We start from the raw sequence: 15,466 nt of genomic DNA on the forward strand, positions 1-15,466 counted from the left end.
TCTCCTCCCGGCTGGGGGTGGCCCTCAGCTCCCGGTCAGAGCGCTTTGGGTTTGCAGGGTGCCTGGCTGATGCACTTGTCGAGGGAAGTGCTCAGTGAGGGAGTGCTAACTATTGAAAGAGAAATGGCATTTGAATCTGAAGGACCTTTTTGCAGTCAGGTCAGAGGCATACATCTGGTTACATGTGGATCCAGCCAGCCCCTGGGCCAAGTTCTTATATGATGGTGGCATCATGCCACTAAACAAGCATTTGAAGGACCAGGTCTGTGCCAGCAAGCACCAGCGGTGCAGGAAGGGTGTGACTCAGATGTCTAAATACCTTGCTGGTCCCTTAGACCTCAGGTCTGGTTGCACAAATAGTCAAATTAATTCAGTCCTTTGTGATAAATAAATCCCACCCCCAGTCATAAACCGCAGCAATTCATAACCCCCAAGCTTTGTGCAAAGCTAGGTTTAGTTCTTCAAGGCATATGCAGCTGTATAGCTGGAGTTATTCACGCCTGAAATAAAAGGTGAGCAGTTAACAGGATTTGGCCACTGGGACAGCTGGACTCCAAAGCGACATGATCGCCCAGACCTACTGACTGCTCTGCTGGCCTGAACCCCAAGCCGACCAGTCGGGGAGGGGGAGCTGGAGCTGACCCCACCACCTCCAGACCACACCTGAGACCTCTCCTCTGTGTGCACGGGTGTGAAGGCACAGAGGGGCAGGAAAGGCAAACCAGGCAGGACCCTGTTCTACAAACACCATGAAGATGCCCTGGCACATTAACATGCCTCGTGCTTGCACTGTTGCACTGTACTGTCTTCCTTGCAATTTTAGACAGAAGAAGGTGGGAAACATCTCCTGGAGATTTTTATTGTTGAGAACTTCTGAGACACTAATATAGCAAGAAACTGGAAGACTAGAAGTTCAAGTGCCTGACATATGCAGCCACACACAAACCACCGCTGTGCCCGTTGCTCAGTACTGAGCTGGAGCGGTGGGACATGGGTTTGCATTTGCCTCCAAGACTGCATCTTTCCAAAGTCATCATCAGAGATGTATAGCTAGAACAAATTCTCTTCCAGGCAGTGCACAACACAGCAAGGCTCCTTGCGAGCTGGCAGCTGGGCAGGAAATCCAAGTCTACCACAACATTGAAACTGATCACGTAAAGTTCCTTTTCACTCTCTGCTCTGTGGAAGGGCTGTGCATGATGTACTGCTTTTTAGGTGGTCTCCTTTTTGTTTTGGCCCTTTATTTCTTGAGCTGTTGTTCAGAAATGGCTTTCAAACTCAAGCACTGACTGTATTCAGTCAGTGGCACAGTGGTGTATAGTAATGCAACCGCAGGTGCCCATGTGCAGGTACAGCAGCACCAGCTGAAGAGCCCACCAGCCCGCTCATACTTACACTGCTCCCACACCCTGCAGTCACACTGCTGAGTCTCCACCTGATCAATGAGCTGGAATATTAACAGGCTGGAGGATTCGCTTAGTTTTCTCCGTAGCTTGCTTTTACTTGGGAGAGCATGACTTCTGTGCATGCTGAACCAGGATGCCCTGGCAGCCCTGGGTAGCACTGCATATCAGAACAACAAGCCAGTGCCTCTGAATTATTTACTCCGACTCACATGAACTTGCATTTCTCTTCCTTTTTTGCACAGTCACCATGATGCTTGCCGCTCCACAAGTAAGACAGAGAGACAGATGACACAGATGATGAGGTTGTTCTAGGTGATTATAACAAAATATGGCAAGGCATTTATCCAGCTCCTTTCAGCGGCATTTTATTTCATTTTAGTTCATTACTGTGTAGCAGAACACCTCTGGAGAGTTTATTTAAAGATGCTTTGGAGAGGGGCATGGGGCAGGCTGGGTGCAATAGAGAAACAGACTGGAGGAACCAGCTGAGCAGCACTTCTTTCCATCCCTCCTCGGGGGCTGGGTTTCACATTCTGCCTTCAGTGGGGTTTGATGCTGAATAGAGCCATGCCTTGGGGAAAGAACAAGTGAAAAACTAGCTTTCTACTACTGACCTCGTAACATATGCCTTGGTGGACTTATCAGTCCTTAGTAACAACGGGCTGGTGGGATTCAGGCCTGTTGGGTTCAGTTTCCAGAGTTTCCTTTAATGGATGGGCTCGTGCTTTTTCTGGAACCTTTCTGTAAGGACTTCCCACCATTGTTCCCTCCATTTTAATGAGTAGCAGAGATGATGTTAGTGCAACCAGTTCAAGTATTCAGCAAGATAACATCTACATGTACTCATAGCAGTCCAGGGGTTAAAGACAACACTTGCCAATCCCAGTTCTGCCACCAGTGGTTAACAAAATAATGTAATGAATATAACACTGCGTACATCAACCAAGACCAGCCAGAACCATTAGAAAATAGAGTGAACCTCTTAGGGAACTAAACAAAGGTTGCAGCTTTGAGCTTTTCTTGCTATAGCCCTTTTGTCTGTTATAGGGTGTTAACATGAGTGGGGCTGGGGGTGGACTAGACACTGTCTGGAGCCTAAACATCAAAACCACCAGCGTTGGTGTTTTTGACTGTAGTGGTGGCTGAACTCCATGACTAAAGTGGCTCCTCTGAGCCCTGTATCAGTCATTAATAGTTGAGGAAGATTTGGAGGATCCTCACAGGACAATCACAGCTGAATGCGCATGTACTGGACACCATGGGAGGTAGAAGGGAAACATGTCCTTCACAGAGAAGCTGTTGCTGGTCCTTGCTCCTCACTGCCCCAACTCTTCTGCATTAGTTTACATGGCTGCAAAGAAGGTGTAAGGCACAGTGAACGGCCTTGCAGGCACTGAGGACTTCCCTAAGTGAGTACGGAGGCACAGGAATCACTGGGCTCACTGCAGGATTTCCCCGAGAGCCATCTTTGCCAGGTAACATCCAGCCTCTCTTCCTGAAAGCTCCACAAACGGCATCTTATCACAGAAGCTGCAACCAGTTGCTGCAGCTATGATGGTGTTGCAGAGATTGGGGGTCAGAGTGGGGGGAGAGTGTGTCCTCAACCACTCCAGCTCCCCCTTTGCTATCCTTGCCGGGGTAGTCCTAAGACAGCCCTGGTCTCTGTCCCACATGGTGGCAGGAGGCAGAAGACCCCCAGCTCCCCTCAGGGATAGCGGCTGCTGCCTGACACCCAGAAGCTCTTAGACACAAGGGTGCCTTTATGGTAGCACTAGGCATGGAGTCTTCTCCTGGTCACTACACAAGTCATAGTGCTGGTGGGAAAGGTTGGACTTTGCAGCAGCCTCCCTGCAGGAAGGATTTTCTCCTCCGTGCTGTTTCAGATCAGCCGGGTGGAGTTATCTCTTAACGTGGCAGTTGTAGAAGCTGTCCCCGGCCTGCTGTCATCTGCGGATACAGACCCAGCCTGTACTCTGCAAACACAACCAGCCAAAGTCTGCTCTGAGAGCACTGACTTCAGATAGAAGCTGACTTGCCCTGCAAGGGAGGGGGAGCTGGCTGGTTTGCACAGAAGCACATTGGCCTTTATTCTCCGATCAGCTGAAGCCCTCAGAAGTGGCTGTTAACACACTATGTGCGTGAGCCTTGGCATACCGGAGGCAGGAGAGGGACACAAGGTCGCTAGCCCTTCCTGCAAAAAGCCCGTTCCTTCCTTTCCAGTTCTGTTGTGAAGTGGCTGAACAGATGATAAACCCCTCTCCCTGTCCCTCCAATGTCATGATGGGGTGTAAAGCAATAGGAAGCCCTGGAGACAGAGCCATTAGTGAATGAAGTGTCTAACATCCTAAACCAAAGCTATGATTTGTACCCACTGAAGTGGACAAAAGCAGCTCATCTCTCTCCTCTCCACCTCCCCAAAAGAAAGCTATAACAAAGGGGTCAGAGGGGTTGAGAGTCAGGGAGGAAAGTAGCTGTTTGGGCTCAATTTTCACTTTGCACTAGAGCTTGCTTGACTTCAGAATCATGTATCATCTTCTCTGTGCCTAGCAAGACCTCAGTCATGTCTTCCATGTTGATATTCCTAACACACAAAAACTGAGAGGGAAAGACAGGGCCGAGTCAGTTTAAAGAGAGCCTGATGCCCCCGATATGCACCCACATCTCTCTGCTCGGCAAATCAGGCTGTCTGGAGACTGAATGAGAGCGTGTTCCTCTACCACAGAAGGTCAGTAAGATAAAAATAACCCCCAAAAGCCTACATTCAGCTTGGAAGCACAGTGCTGAGCCAGGGACAATGATAATAGGAAAACACAATAGTTCCTCAGAGCAGCCCTAAAATAATAGATTATAAATGGGCAGAGGGGGAGGAGAAGGGATGGAGGGCTATTTTATCACTATTCTGAGAGCATTCAGAGGAAATAAATTGGGATTCATTTGACAGTTCTCAAAAGCCAAAATGTGCTAAATATAATGCTGAATTTCCCTAAACACAAAACATGTCAGCAAGAGTCCCTTGGCCAGCAACTTTTTAATATCTGTGCTTTTTTGCCCCCCTCCCCTTGTTTAGCCTTTGCCCCATGATGGTTATTTGCCTTTCTGGAGAGCTTAATCAGGAGCTATTAGAGACAGTCACTCTCTAAGCTGTATAATGTTAAAAGTCCATTAGCTCACCCCAAGCAAGGCTGGCAGGAGGGAGATGATGTACTTGCTGAAGTTGAACAAGCTATTTGCATGCTGAATATTTCTAATCACTGAGCAATGCCTGCAGAATCTGACCATTATTGCACTCAGCTGCCCAGTGACCTTTCAAACACACTGGCTTTAATACAAAACAAAGTGGCAAAATGTATCCAGCACTGAACCTGCAAAAAGGGACAGACAGATGTTTTTAAGCAATTCTAGGCACCAACTATGCACACCTTTAAAAAAAAAAATCAATAAATAATCATTAGCAAAGTCTATCTTCCCCTTTCCCTCTGCCACATTCACTTGCATTATGCATGGTTGCTTGTATTATGCATGGGTTAATAAAATATGACAGACGTCTGCTTACTTTTGGTCTGATCACAATCAGCTTGATCCAGCAAAGTGCACACACTGAGTTTCAAGCACATTTTCAAGTCCCAATGGACTTTAATGGGATTTGGGTTCTGTGCTGTGATCCTCCAGCCCCAGCCACCACCTCCTGGACACTTTTGGTCCGATTATCCAGCTGCCATGTGCATTCATCACTATACAGCAAGCAGATTGGTGAGACACCTAAATAAACCTTCTTTACAGAAATGTTTTCAGAGGCTGCAGCTGAGTGGAGCCGGGTCTAAGCACCAGTCTCTGGGGAGCAGAGCAATGTGACCGTCGGGAATCTCTGGCCTTCTAAGGCTTTTAAGTAGCCATTTTTCCCTGTAACCCCAGATTTACCAGAAAATGTAAACAACTGATTTGAGACCACTAGCTGCTGGTGGATGCTTGGCACCAGGACAGCATCTTGCATGAAGCCAGCCACCCTGTACTTGGTTTCGAGCACAGTGCCCACAGGGAGAGTTTGGGGATCATTTCATATGGCCGCAACACTGGCCAACAGAAGCTGAGCTGAGGGCACACCTCACGTCAAGAGTGACTGCTGTCTTTCAGTGCCTGTTTCAGTCACCGACCTGTCAAATTGTAGCAGACACAAGCATGTCTCACAGCATACTATACCCTCCATGAGGACACCAAGAAGTGGAAGGGCACAGAGCTCAGATGTCCCCGTCGAGCCCAGAACCACCATAGCTGCCAAAACAAGGTTGCTTTCCACTGGAACAAGGCAATCAGGGAAAGTCTAAAAATTTAGATCAAAGCCAGGGCTATTTCTCACAGTGACAGAAGGACAACAGAAAAGATAGACCATTAAAAAACCAGCTTTTTCAATGGCTTTTGGGGACTAGCTTCTATTTTGGGCAGTGGGTGGTTAAACTCCTGCTGGTATTTTGCTCAATCTCCTGCAAAGAGTGACTCTGATGCTCAGTTGTAGTTTTCTGGTTAGAGCACCAACATATCTCCAGGCTAGAGTATTGGAAAATGTGGAGAAACCGATTTATCACAGCCAGCCAGAAGTGACTGAGACTTCACATAACATGCTTGAAGGAGCAGAGACTGCAGGCTTTCACAAAGCTCCTGGGGCTGTTGTTCCCTTCTGCTCTAATTTGAGTACTCCCCCCCAACACAGCACAGAGAATAACCCCCCACTGGCTGGTGGTTTTGTCAGCTCTGCAGCAGCTCAGGTGTCCCCCACGAAGAAGTGGCAACAACTGGAACCAGTCAAATTAGCTGCTCCTCCTGTTGTGCTACTTGCCAGCAGCCCTACAGAAAGAGCAAAGGCAAAAGCTTGTCCCAAGAGCAGGATCACAGCCAGGAGGCTCAAGGAGGCTCACACTGAGAAATGAAAGTGGAGCCTCTGAAGAGCACTTTTTCTTCCTCCCCCCCTTTCTGATGCCTCAAGGCCAGACCCTCTTGGCTGGGACTCCCCTCCCTTTCAACAGTGTAGAAGGCAGTAATACACAGACACATAAAGAAGACCTTCTACATTCTTACACATGCAGCCAGCCCCTCACTAATCGTCCCAGTCCTTTTGCAACATCACCCACCAATGGGGAAAAGCCAGCAGGAAGGTAGCTAATGGGCAAAAGCAAAAAAAAATCTTATCCCCCATAGCAGTGGGTGCAGAACTGAAGATCCCATTGAGACATGGACTCACAGCACAGACTTGTCTCCTCTTGATGTCAGTAGGGAAGATGACTACATTGCTAGTTTAAAGCAAATTCCCTCTTACTCCAGTGTTTGTTAGATTGGCCAAGCCTTTAACCCCATGGGGCTGGGTGCTCTAAAATGATTGTGTGAAGGACTTTCAAGAACTCCCCAACAGCAAAAGCACTGCGGTCCCCTTGAAACTAGCAGGGCGTAGTGAAGAATAATAGGTTGTTGGTATCTAAACCCACTCACTACTTTGAAATCCTACATAGAGACCTATGCATTTTGCAAGTCTGTCCCAGCATATACTCAAAGGCAAGAGGTGACAATAGGAGATGAAGGAAACAGAGCCTTCAGTGTTCTCTAATATACAAAGCACACATCACCTCTCTGGGCTGGCAACCTGCTTCACTGAGCTATACTATATGGAAAGGAGCAAATACTAGACTGAGATTCAAAACCTACTGGAGATTAGGATTCTGCTTCCCTGGAAGACAGATGGTCCAGTCAGAGGATATAACGTTCTCTCAGACCCACCTGGGAAATAGCTTTCCAGTCCAGTAAAAAGCCAAGCCTCCTCTCCCCCACATAAAAACCCAACACACGCATATTTTCCTCATAATGCAGGACGAACAAGATGGATACTTTTCAAAATGTTTTTTAATTAAAACCAAAAAAAGGAGCACACACCAGAGCTTGACATGGGCTAGCCAAACTGCTGGTCGTCGGGACGTTGAACTGGCATGAGGAAGGCTGTGTTTCTGCATAACTCAGAAGCACCGGCACGGACACTGGGACTCCTGGGAAAGTACTCTGCCTGCCAGGCTACTGCTGCTTTGTGCTGAGCAGATGTCTCTCATGTGGCGATGGGAAACTTCATCCTGGAGCCCAGACTTTTTTTTCCAACAGACAAAAGTCCTGGAGACTGGGGAAAAGACCATTTCAATGAATCTGCATTTTCCAAGCACTTGTGGAGGGGATTCCCAGTCGGTTCTCCTGCCTCCCCCGGCAGGTGACACAGGTTTAAATGGAGACTCATCTTTGGCAATAGCCACACTGGTAGGACCCAGTTCTGCTTCCGCTGAAGTCAATACATGGCCTTCCCCGGACCATAACCGCAGCTGCACCGGGGCTCATTATCACTAGCCAATTGTGCTTTAAAGTTAAATCCTCATCCACTCCATCTAGCCAGCAATTTCTGAGAGCTTCTTCAGGCTCATGTAATTGTGTACCAGTAAATTCAGGTAAATGTGAACATCTTGGCTACAGCAATGGGGTGAAGTTTTCAAATATGCCCAAGAGATGGAGGAGTCGAAGTTTTCATTTTAAGACATGACTTGGGCACTAGATCAGGTATTGAAACCTCCCTGCCATCTAATAAAGCAGTTTCCAAAGCTGCTGGTGTGTTGCCCCACCAGCCTGGTTTCTTTACCACAAAGGCTGGGCTAAAAAAGTGACACATTTTTCATACACAATTTTTATCTGTTAGAATGGACTAGATATGCGCCTCATTTGTCTGTCAAATATTTAAAAAATACTTCAACCTGCTCTAATAATCACATTTTAAAACATGCATCAAGTTTGGATCAGAAGAGCTTCTCTGGGATAATCAGTAAGCCCAAATTGCTGATTTAAGGCCTAGATATCAGTCACTGGCCAGCCAGCCACAAAAAGCCACTCTATCCTTGAACTCTTAGAATTATTTTTGGCTGAGACCAACCCTTGTCACCATACATCTTATCCTATGCAAAAAAGGAAAGCGTATGTGTTTTTCAAGGCTACTGTTGCACCACAAGTTTACATACAAACACAACTTCTGCAAACATGAGACCAAAGTAAGATCTCGTGTGTCCCAGGGTAAGTCAGAAAGTCCACAGGAGTCAAGGGAATGGTAACTGCTGTAAAGGATCAAGCCTAATACATGCATTACAGAAGCAAAGTAGCTCCTTTGCTTGAGGTCTGGCTGATTCACTTTGCACATACCACTGCTTTAGCATTACATCCTTATCTAATGGTAAACCTGTTTCAACAACATGCAATACATATTAATGCAATATGCACTGCAACACACAATACGCATCCAAAGAAATATGCCAATGCAAAAATCTGACTTCTCACACATAGCAGGGCTAACAAGGAAGAGCCTTTTACAAAAGACAATCAAGAAATCACCTGAAACCATGAGACCCGAGGGGCCTCAAGCAATCTGCAATACTGAGACCTAATAACAGATGCTAATTCATGAAAGAAACACAAACAGTGGGACTGAGGTAATGGCAGAGATTTCATTAGTGCAATTAACATTTATAATGGTATGTTCTTTAATAGAATTTAAATAAGGCTTTGAATAATTACACACGCTAAAACTAACATTCCATAACCTTATTCCGCATGGAAAAGCAGCAGAAACAACCCTCTGGACTGTACAAGGTCCAATTATGAACAAATACATTCAAAAAGTAGATCAAAACAGAAACAACTCTTTCCCCCAAAAGCTGCATCATCATCATCATTAAAGTCAACTTTCTCCCCTAGTGTGAGAAGTGTGAAGAACAGATGAACTGGGCTTCAGCCCAGTAGATTTGGCCTCGTCAAATTACCAGTAGTGCTTTCCAACCCAGAGTCTCTCCTCATTTCTTTAGGGTGATGGAAGCTCATGGAAAAAGAAGTGAATTTCCGAAGCAATGGAAGGTGAGCTGTCCCTTCCCCAGGCCCAACAATGTACATAAATTATGGAAGCTTGAAAAAAAATCTACATTACACTGTGGCATGTGTGTTTACGATGCATGTTCTCCTTTAGAAACTACTCGCAGACAATGGGGCTGGGTGGGTGAAAAAAATCAAAGCAGCATATGAAATAGTAATATACTGTTTCAAAATCTGCACTGTCCTGCAGAACCAGGAATTATAATTTATTCAGATTGTTCGCAAGAGATCCAATCTACGCTGGATATGTAAAAAACAAGAGACTAAGTCATCAAGGAAAACCAAACGAAAAAACCTGCACACTGCAAGAGTTTTTAAAAATGAAACAAACAAAAAAAATCCCAAGAAACATTGACGAAAGCTCAGAAAAATTTATCATCAATTCTAAAGTGGGGCCTTGTGACATCATCTGGGTTAATGAAGACAGAGATGGACTTCCCAGGGTTCTCAGTCACTAGCTGTTGCAACTTTTTGGCTAATCGGTCATCCGGCTGGTTGGTGTCCCCTCCATCTGACTGTGGGGAGGGGATGCTGGTGGTGCTGCCCCGCCGTTGGAGCTCTAGCGTTAGCCGGTTGGCTGCTTTGACATGTTCGATGGCAGTTCGAAGGTGTTCAGCAGGGTCTGAGCGGACTGAGGACAGCTTCCGCGCATGCAGCATGACGGTTTCTTCAGAGAGGTGCTCCAGCATATTGCACTGGGGGATGAAGTAGTTAGGGCACATCTTGTTGACCAAGCAGTGCTGGAGATCATCAATAAGACCCAGGAGGAAATGGGCTGCGTAATCCTCCTGGGCCAAGTAGTTGGCTGGTAGCCTGTCGCAAGCCCACAGCATCATGCTCCGCAAGTGATATGGACTAATGGCTTTGGGGCGGGACAGCAATTTGATGATGATAGCTTTGCAGGCCTGATAGGCTTGCATGAGGCTGCTGGAGATGCACTTTTTCAGCTGCACTTCACTTCTGGCAAATGACAGCCTCCATTCATTGTCCTTCTTCCCCTTGTAGGAACACGCAGGCACTAAGTAAAACCCACTTATGACTTCCTCCTCTGTGATCTTCCCATCCCAGAAGTGGTTCTCCATCAGCCAGCTTTGGGCCACAGCTGGCCAACCCTTGAAGGACACCACAGGGACAATGTCGTACAGCATGCGGCTGCTGCCCACTCCCAAAATGATGGATATGATAGTCCCATTCTTTTCTACCTTCTCCACCTTTGGCATCCCTCGCTGAGGCTTTTTCTGGATCTCAGAGAGGACAATGCTAATAGAGTCATAGAACCAGTCTGCAACTTTTGTTGGAGAGAAGAAATAATTGGTAGCTCCATTGATATGGTCCACGATTGTGCAGCAGTCCTTCCATTTGCTGATAGTTCCTTCATCAAACAGACGCAGGCTCAGCCAGGAGTGGCACAAAGCCGAGTGTCGCATGTCCAGCGTGACTGGTTGGTTACGGTCATGCAGCTTCAGTGCGGGCACAAGCAGGGTGAAGTCCATGTCATAGTCTGTGCCTCGTGCATAAACATTCAGCTCATCAAGATCAATGTCCACCACACCTTCCCGCACGCCACCTGAAAGCAGCAGGTACTCGTTGGCTACAGGCAGCTTCTGGTCAAGTTTCTGAACCATGCCTGCAAAAGAGAGAAAGAGAAGTCCTTTCAAGAGAAGGCAAACACATCTGGGATACAGGATTTAACCAGGATTAAAACCCATCCCGTACCCAGCAGGAAAAAAAGCAACCAGAGGCATCCGTCACTGTGTGACACAAACATACATCAGGCCCAGCACTCAGTCAACCTTTAGTCCCAACTGACTTAGGGCAGGGCTTTCCTTGCATTCCTGGGAATGGGTGAAGTCTGTCCTAAACATCATACTGGGAGCAAAAAATCATACTGGAAAAAAGCAGAAGACTCTGGTAAAACACAGCAAAGCCACTTCCAGGACTAAATTTAACTTCTTAAACACCTTCTAAACCAGTTTTTCACCGTGTTGTTGCTCATTTCCATGGCATCCAAATGCTTCCCCGACACTTCAAAAAGAAAAGAGAATATTAATTGACTCACTGTTCTTATTTTCTCTGTGGTATAAGAAAAAAGCTGGACTGGCATCAAGGGGTTGGTTTGTGCATGAATGAATGAATAGCTACAAATGTTAGTTCAAGCAGGTCTGGTTTTATATTTTGCTTTACATTTACTGATGAACAAGGCAACATGAATGAAGGCAATACGTCCTCCTCTTATGGAGGAATGGAGACAGGTTAAACTATCAGGCAATTACAGAAGTCAGCTCTGAAATTTGTTCTTCAAGCTTGTAATGATGGTATCATGCCATAAAATATCTGATCAGCTCCCCAGAGCACAGACACGAAGACAGATTTCCATTTTCATCACCAAAACCAGACACTTTCCTTCACCCTGCACTGCCCACACCAGTTGCACAAAGCGTTTTTCACTGTGTATTCTATATATACTACTATACTTTCTTCACAGAACACAAACAGCAGACTGAGAAAAGACTCCCCAGTAGCTGAGATATTAGCATCTCATTCAATGTTCAAATTAGGCTTAAAATTGAGCTCTGCGCTTCAACTGCTCTGTAGTCTGCTTCTGCTATCTGGGCTGTTTCACTCCTGGTGTTCGTCTTGTGGTTAAACGCTCTTGATTCCTTCCCAGCCTCAGTTCAGACAACACACCTAGGCCACGAGAGAACTAAGGCCAGTGACTCTGAATAGAGATGCTGAATCTCTTATAAGCACTGCAAAAGGGATACATCGTTATTTCTTACAAGCACAAACGTACTAGTTTTTGTTGGCACACATCACTTACTCTAGGTTTTGAAAGGCACTATAGTTGTTTATCAAGAGTGGTCAAATGGAGACCTTCCATTACAATGAAGCCAGTCTTAGAGAGACATCGGTGGGAATACCTAACCAGAGGCATGATGAGGTGAGCCAGAAAGCTGCCAATCACACTGCCAGCCCAGGAACCACAGGCAGACACAATAGGAGTGTTTTTTTACTGAAACACTAACACAAATGATCAGCATTAGAGTCTGAGCACCTATCCTGGCATAGCCCCAGGTACTGCAGAGCCTTTCCTGAGTTAATGCACCCCTGTGGGATCACAGATACTGCCTGAACAGAATGGCTCTCCCTAGCAGAGTGCAGCAGCAGCATCCCAAGGTGCAGAGTGCTGCATGAGGCTGAGTGGCACTGCAGTGCTTTCAGAGAGACCCCCCTGTCCTTTCCTACATGCTAGGACAGGGGCAAGGAAACGCTCTCTGCATGCACACAGGTAAGCCAGGACCAGAACAAAATCTAAAGCTATGCTGACACCGATTCCTTGGAAGAGCCAAGGAGACTGCAGGAAGAGGCCTGTGTGTGAAGCGAATGTGTCTTGCGGCAGTATTCAAGGTAACTGTGCAATCCCCCACGTGAAATTCCTTGTTAAATACACTTTACCTGTTTCATTGCTTCCAAGAGCACTGGACCCAGTCCATTTTGCTGCACTGAACTGGGATGATTTTCCTGCCAGGCAGGTAAGGACACAACCCTTTCCATTGCATGCAGCTCCAGAGGCTGCAAGAGAAGGAAATGGCTCTGGAGGAGTGCTAAGAAACTCTTCCTGCTAAGTCCTGAGCTAATCCCATTCTGCGGTCTTGCCACATGCTGCCCCATTCATCCTCAAAGGGTAATAACCAAGAAAAGCTTCTGTCAACCTCAAAAACATTTTCTGAGGCTTAGATACACAGCAAGCTACGTTACCCTGATCTATGGAGTGACAAAGCCTTGCACAGGCTTCTCTATCCCTGAGGCCAAATAAGCAGCAGTCACTCCTTCGTTGTACCCAGAAGAAGGGGATTTCTAACGGGTGCCTAAATTGACGTGACTTCTGGAGACATGACTGACACACTGCTTCCAAATCCTGTCCTTGAACCAGTGCAAGCAGCCTTGGTGCTTTACACCCCAGTTGTAACTTGAGTCCAAGACCCATGAAGCAGAGTCTGGGTCAATCACATCACAGGGACAGGGAGCAGTTGCTTTTTTGCGAGCATAAAAGTTAGTACCGACCCTTACTGCGGGGCAGCACAGCTATTCAAGTTATGCAGGGTCCTGATGGCCCATCCTGCCCAAATTTTCCACTGACCCCAAATTTTCCACTCAGGACTGCTATCTGCAGCATCTGCCATGCAGATCTGCAGATGTTCCGGAGAAAGACAGACACAATGTAACTATCCTACAGAAGAAACTGTTCAAATCTATAGAATTCAATAAACGATGTATTTTTCTAAATATTTTTAAACTTGAAGGATGAAAAATGTCCTGTGAAGTTCTACAGTGTGCCCTTTGCACCAAAACTTCTATCCTATGGTACAGCCAGAACCTTTGACTGAAAAAGAAAATGATATGATTTTTCTAAAAGGTAGAGATTCTCCACTACGGAATCTACTGTGGGACAAGTTGCTCTTCGTGGCCTGAAGAGATCGTCTGTCCTTATGTGGGAGCAATAGAGTCGACAGTCTGACCGCATTCAATCAACAGCAAGTGGGATTCAAACCCTGCTTTCTAAATGCCCCATGCTCATCTCCCTGGAAAATAACAGTGAACATGTATCATCAACCTCCAAAGCCAGACAAGAGCAGGAGCCACTCCTCTAGTGTTAGTTCTGTACCATCTTACAGCACTCTTGCCTTCACTAATACAAAGCAAAGCTTGAATTGGACAAAGCCTGCACAGCCTGCTTTACTTCTAGAGGGGTTAAAAAAGGCCAGCTAGTGAAGAGGAGGCTTCTGTTCCTGGTGGGCAGAAAACACTTCAGGAAGAACCATCCTGTAGAGTCAGAGACACAGCTCCCCATGCACTGTCATGTAGGTACTCCCACAGAAGAGACACTTCTCTTCCCTATAGCAGAGAAAGAAGGAGAACACCAATTTCAAGCATTCTTGCAATAGGAAATGCTTTCTGCCCACAGAACACTCTTTACACTTCCTATAGAAAGAAAATGTTTTGTGCTCACCATTAAGCCTAGTTTGCAAGGCTGAAGACTCCTGAAAGGGAAAGGTGTCATACATTGCCAGTAAGTCACTTAGTTTTCCCCCTTCAGAACTCTAGACCCTCCAGCAGAGGAGGAATATTAAAAAAAAAAATAATCAGGCAATAGCTACAGGAAATGATTCAATATATTATCACTATGTCTCTACTTGGCTGGCTGCAGAGACAAATCCAAACCCTTGAGCTCTGCCTGGCACAGAATTTCCCCTTCAAGGCCTGGACCAGCAACATCTACAGCTCTGCCACAGAGCTAGAGAAGGGATTTTTGCTAACAGATCATAGCAGCATTGCTGATCCAATTTAAGCTGTGGAGCAGGGGGTTGAGATGAGGTCCCCTTGAGGAAAATATATTTAGAATAGGCATAGAGTGTTCTATAAATAGTTGAGATGGCCAAATTCAGGATTAACTAAGGCTTTAGGGGTTTGTAATGTGTTCAAACTGCCCCCCTCATTCATAAATCTATTTGAAATGTGAAAGGATTTCAAGGAATCCCATTAGCCAACATTGTATGGCATACGCTACCCTGGCACAAAGCTTTCATGCCAAGTTTCAACAGCCCAAACGCAAGTTGAGAGAAGCACGCGTACGTACATTAGAAGTAGGCACTCTGGCTCAGTAAGCATGTAAGTGCAAATACAAAGAAGAAAAATATCAAGATTGGTACTTGACCCAAGTACTTAAGATAATAGCACCAGTGGGCCATTTGAGTTCTCTTCTTTCCATCTCAGTACCAGGACCACCTGGGAGGAGAAGGGAGTAGGGGTTACAGATAACCTGGTGACATTTTTAGAAGCCCTGTCGAGTTGTCGGTAAAGACTGAACCCAGAACTTGTAGGGTCAAACACAAAAAAAATTATTTTAGCTGAAGGACCAGCTCTCATGGCATCAAAGTAGGTTCACTGATACTTAAGAAGTCTTTTGCTGCTACCAGGCAAAACACATAATGTGCAGTCATATCTTGTGTGACACGTTGTTTTGAAAAGGTTGTTTGGCAAAGCTGGTATTTCGCTAAGTAAGAGATTGGTGTTCAGTCACCACTTCTGTCTAAAGCACCTTAACGGAGTTCTGTTTTCCTAGCTGT

The 15,466-nt window shown here is 46.1% G+C and overlaps 1 protein-coding gene across 1 annotated transcript in view; it reads right to left on the reverse strand.

The window, feature by feature from the left end:
- Positions 1–8,932: 8,932 nt before the first annotated feature.
- Positions 8,933–15,466, reverse strand: part of MB21D2 (Mab-21 domain containing 2) — a 59,949-nt gene continuing 53,415 nt past the window's right edge. Inside the window, exon 2 of the mRNA XM_010573080.1 lies at positions 8,933–10,965. Coding sequence (XP_010571382.1) covers positions 9,701–10,965 — 1,265 coding nt within the window. The 3' untranslated portion in view covers positions 8,933–9,700. The remainder of the gene's footprint in view (positions 10,966–15,466) is intronic.

The sequence above is a fragment of the Haliaeetus leucocephalus genome, unplaced genomic scaffold (genome assembly GCF_000737465.1).
Source record: "Haliaeetus leucocephalus isolate CR32 unplaced genomic scaffold, Haliaeetus_leucocephalus-4.0 Scaffold362, whole genome shotgun sequence".
In the NCBI taxonomy this organism is placed as follows: domain Eukaryota; kingdom Metazoa; phylum Chordata; class Aves; order Accipitriformes; family Accipitridae; genus Haliaeetus; species Haliaeetus leucocephalus.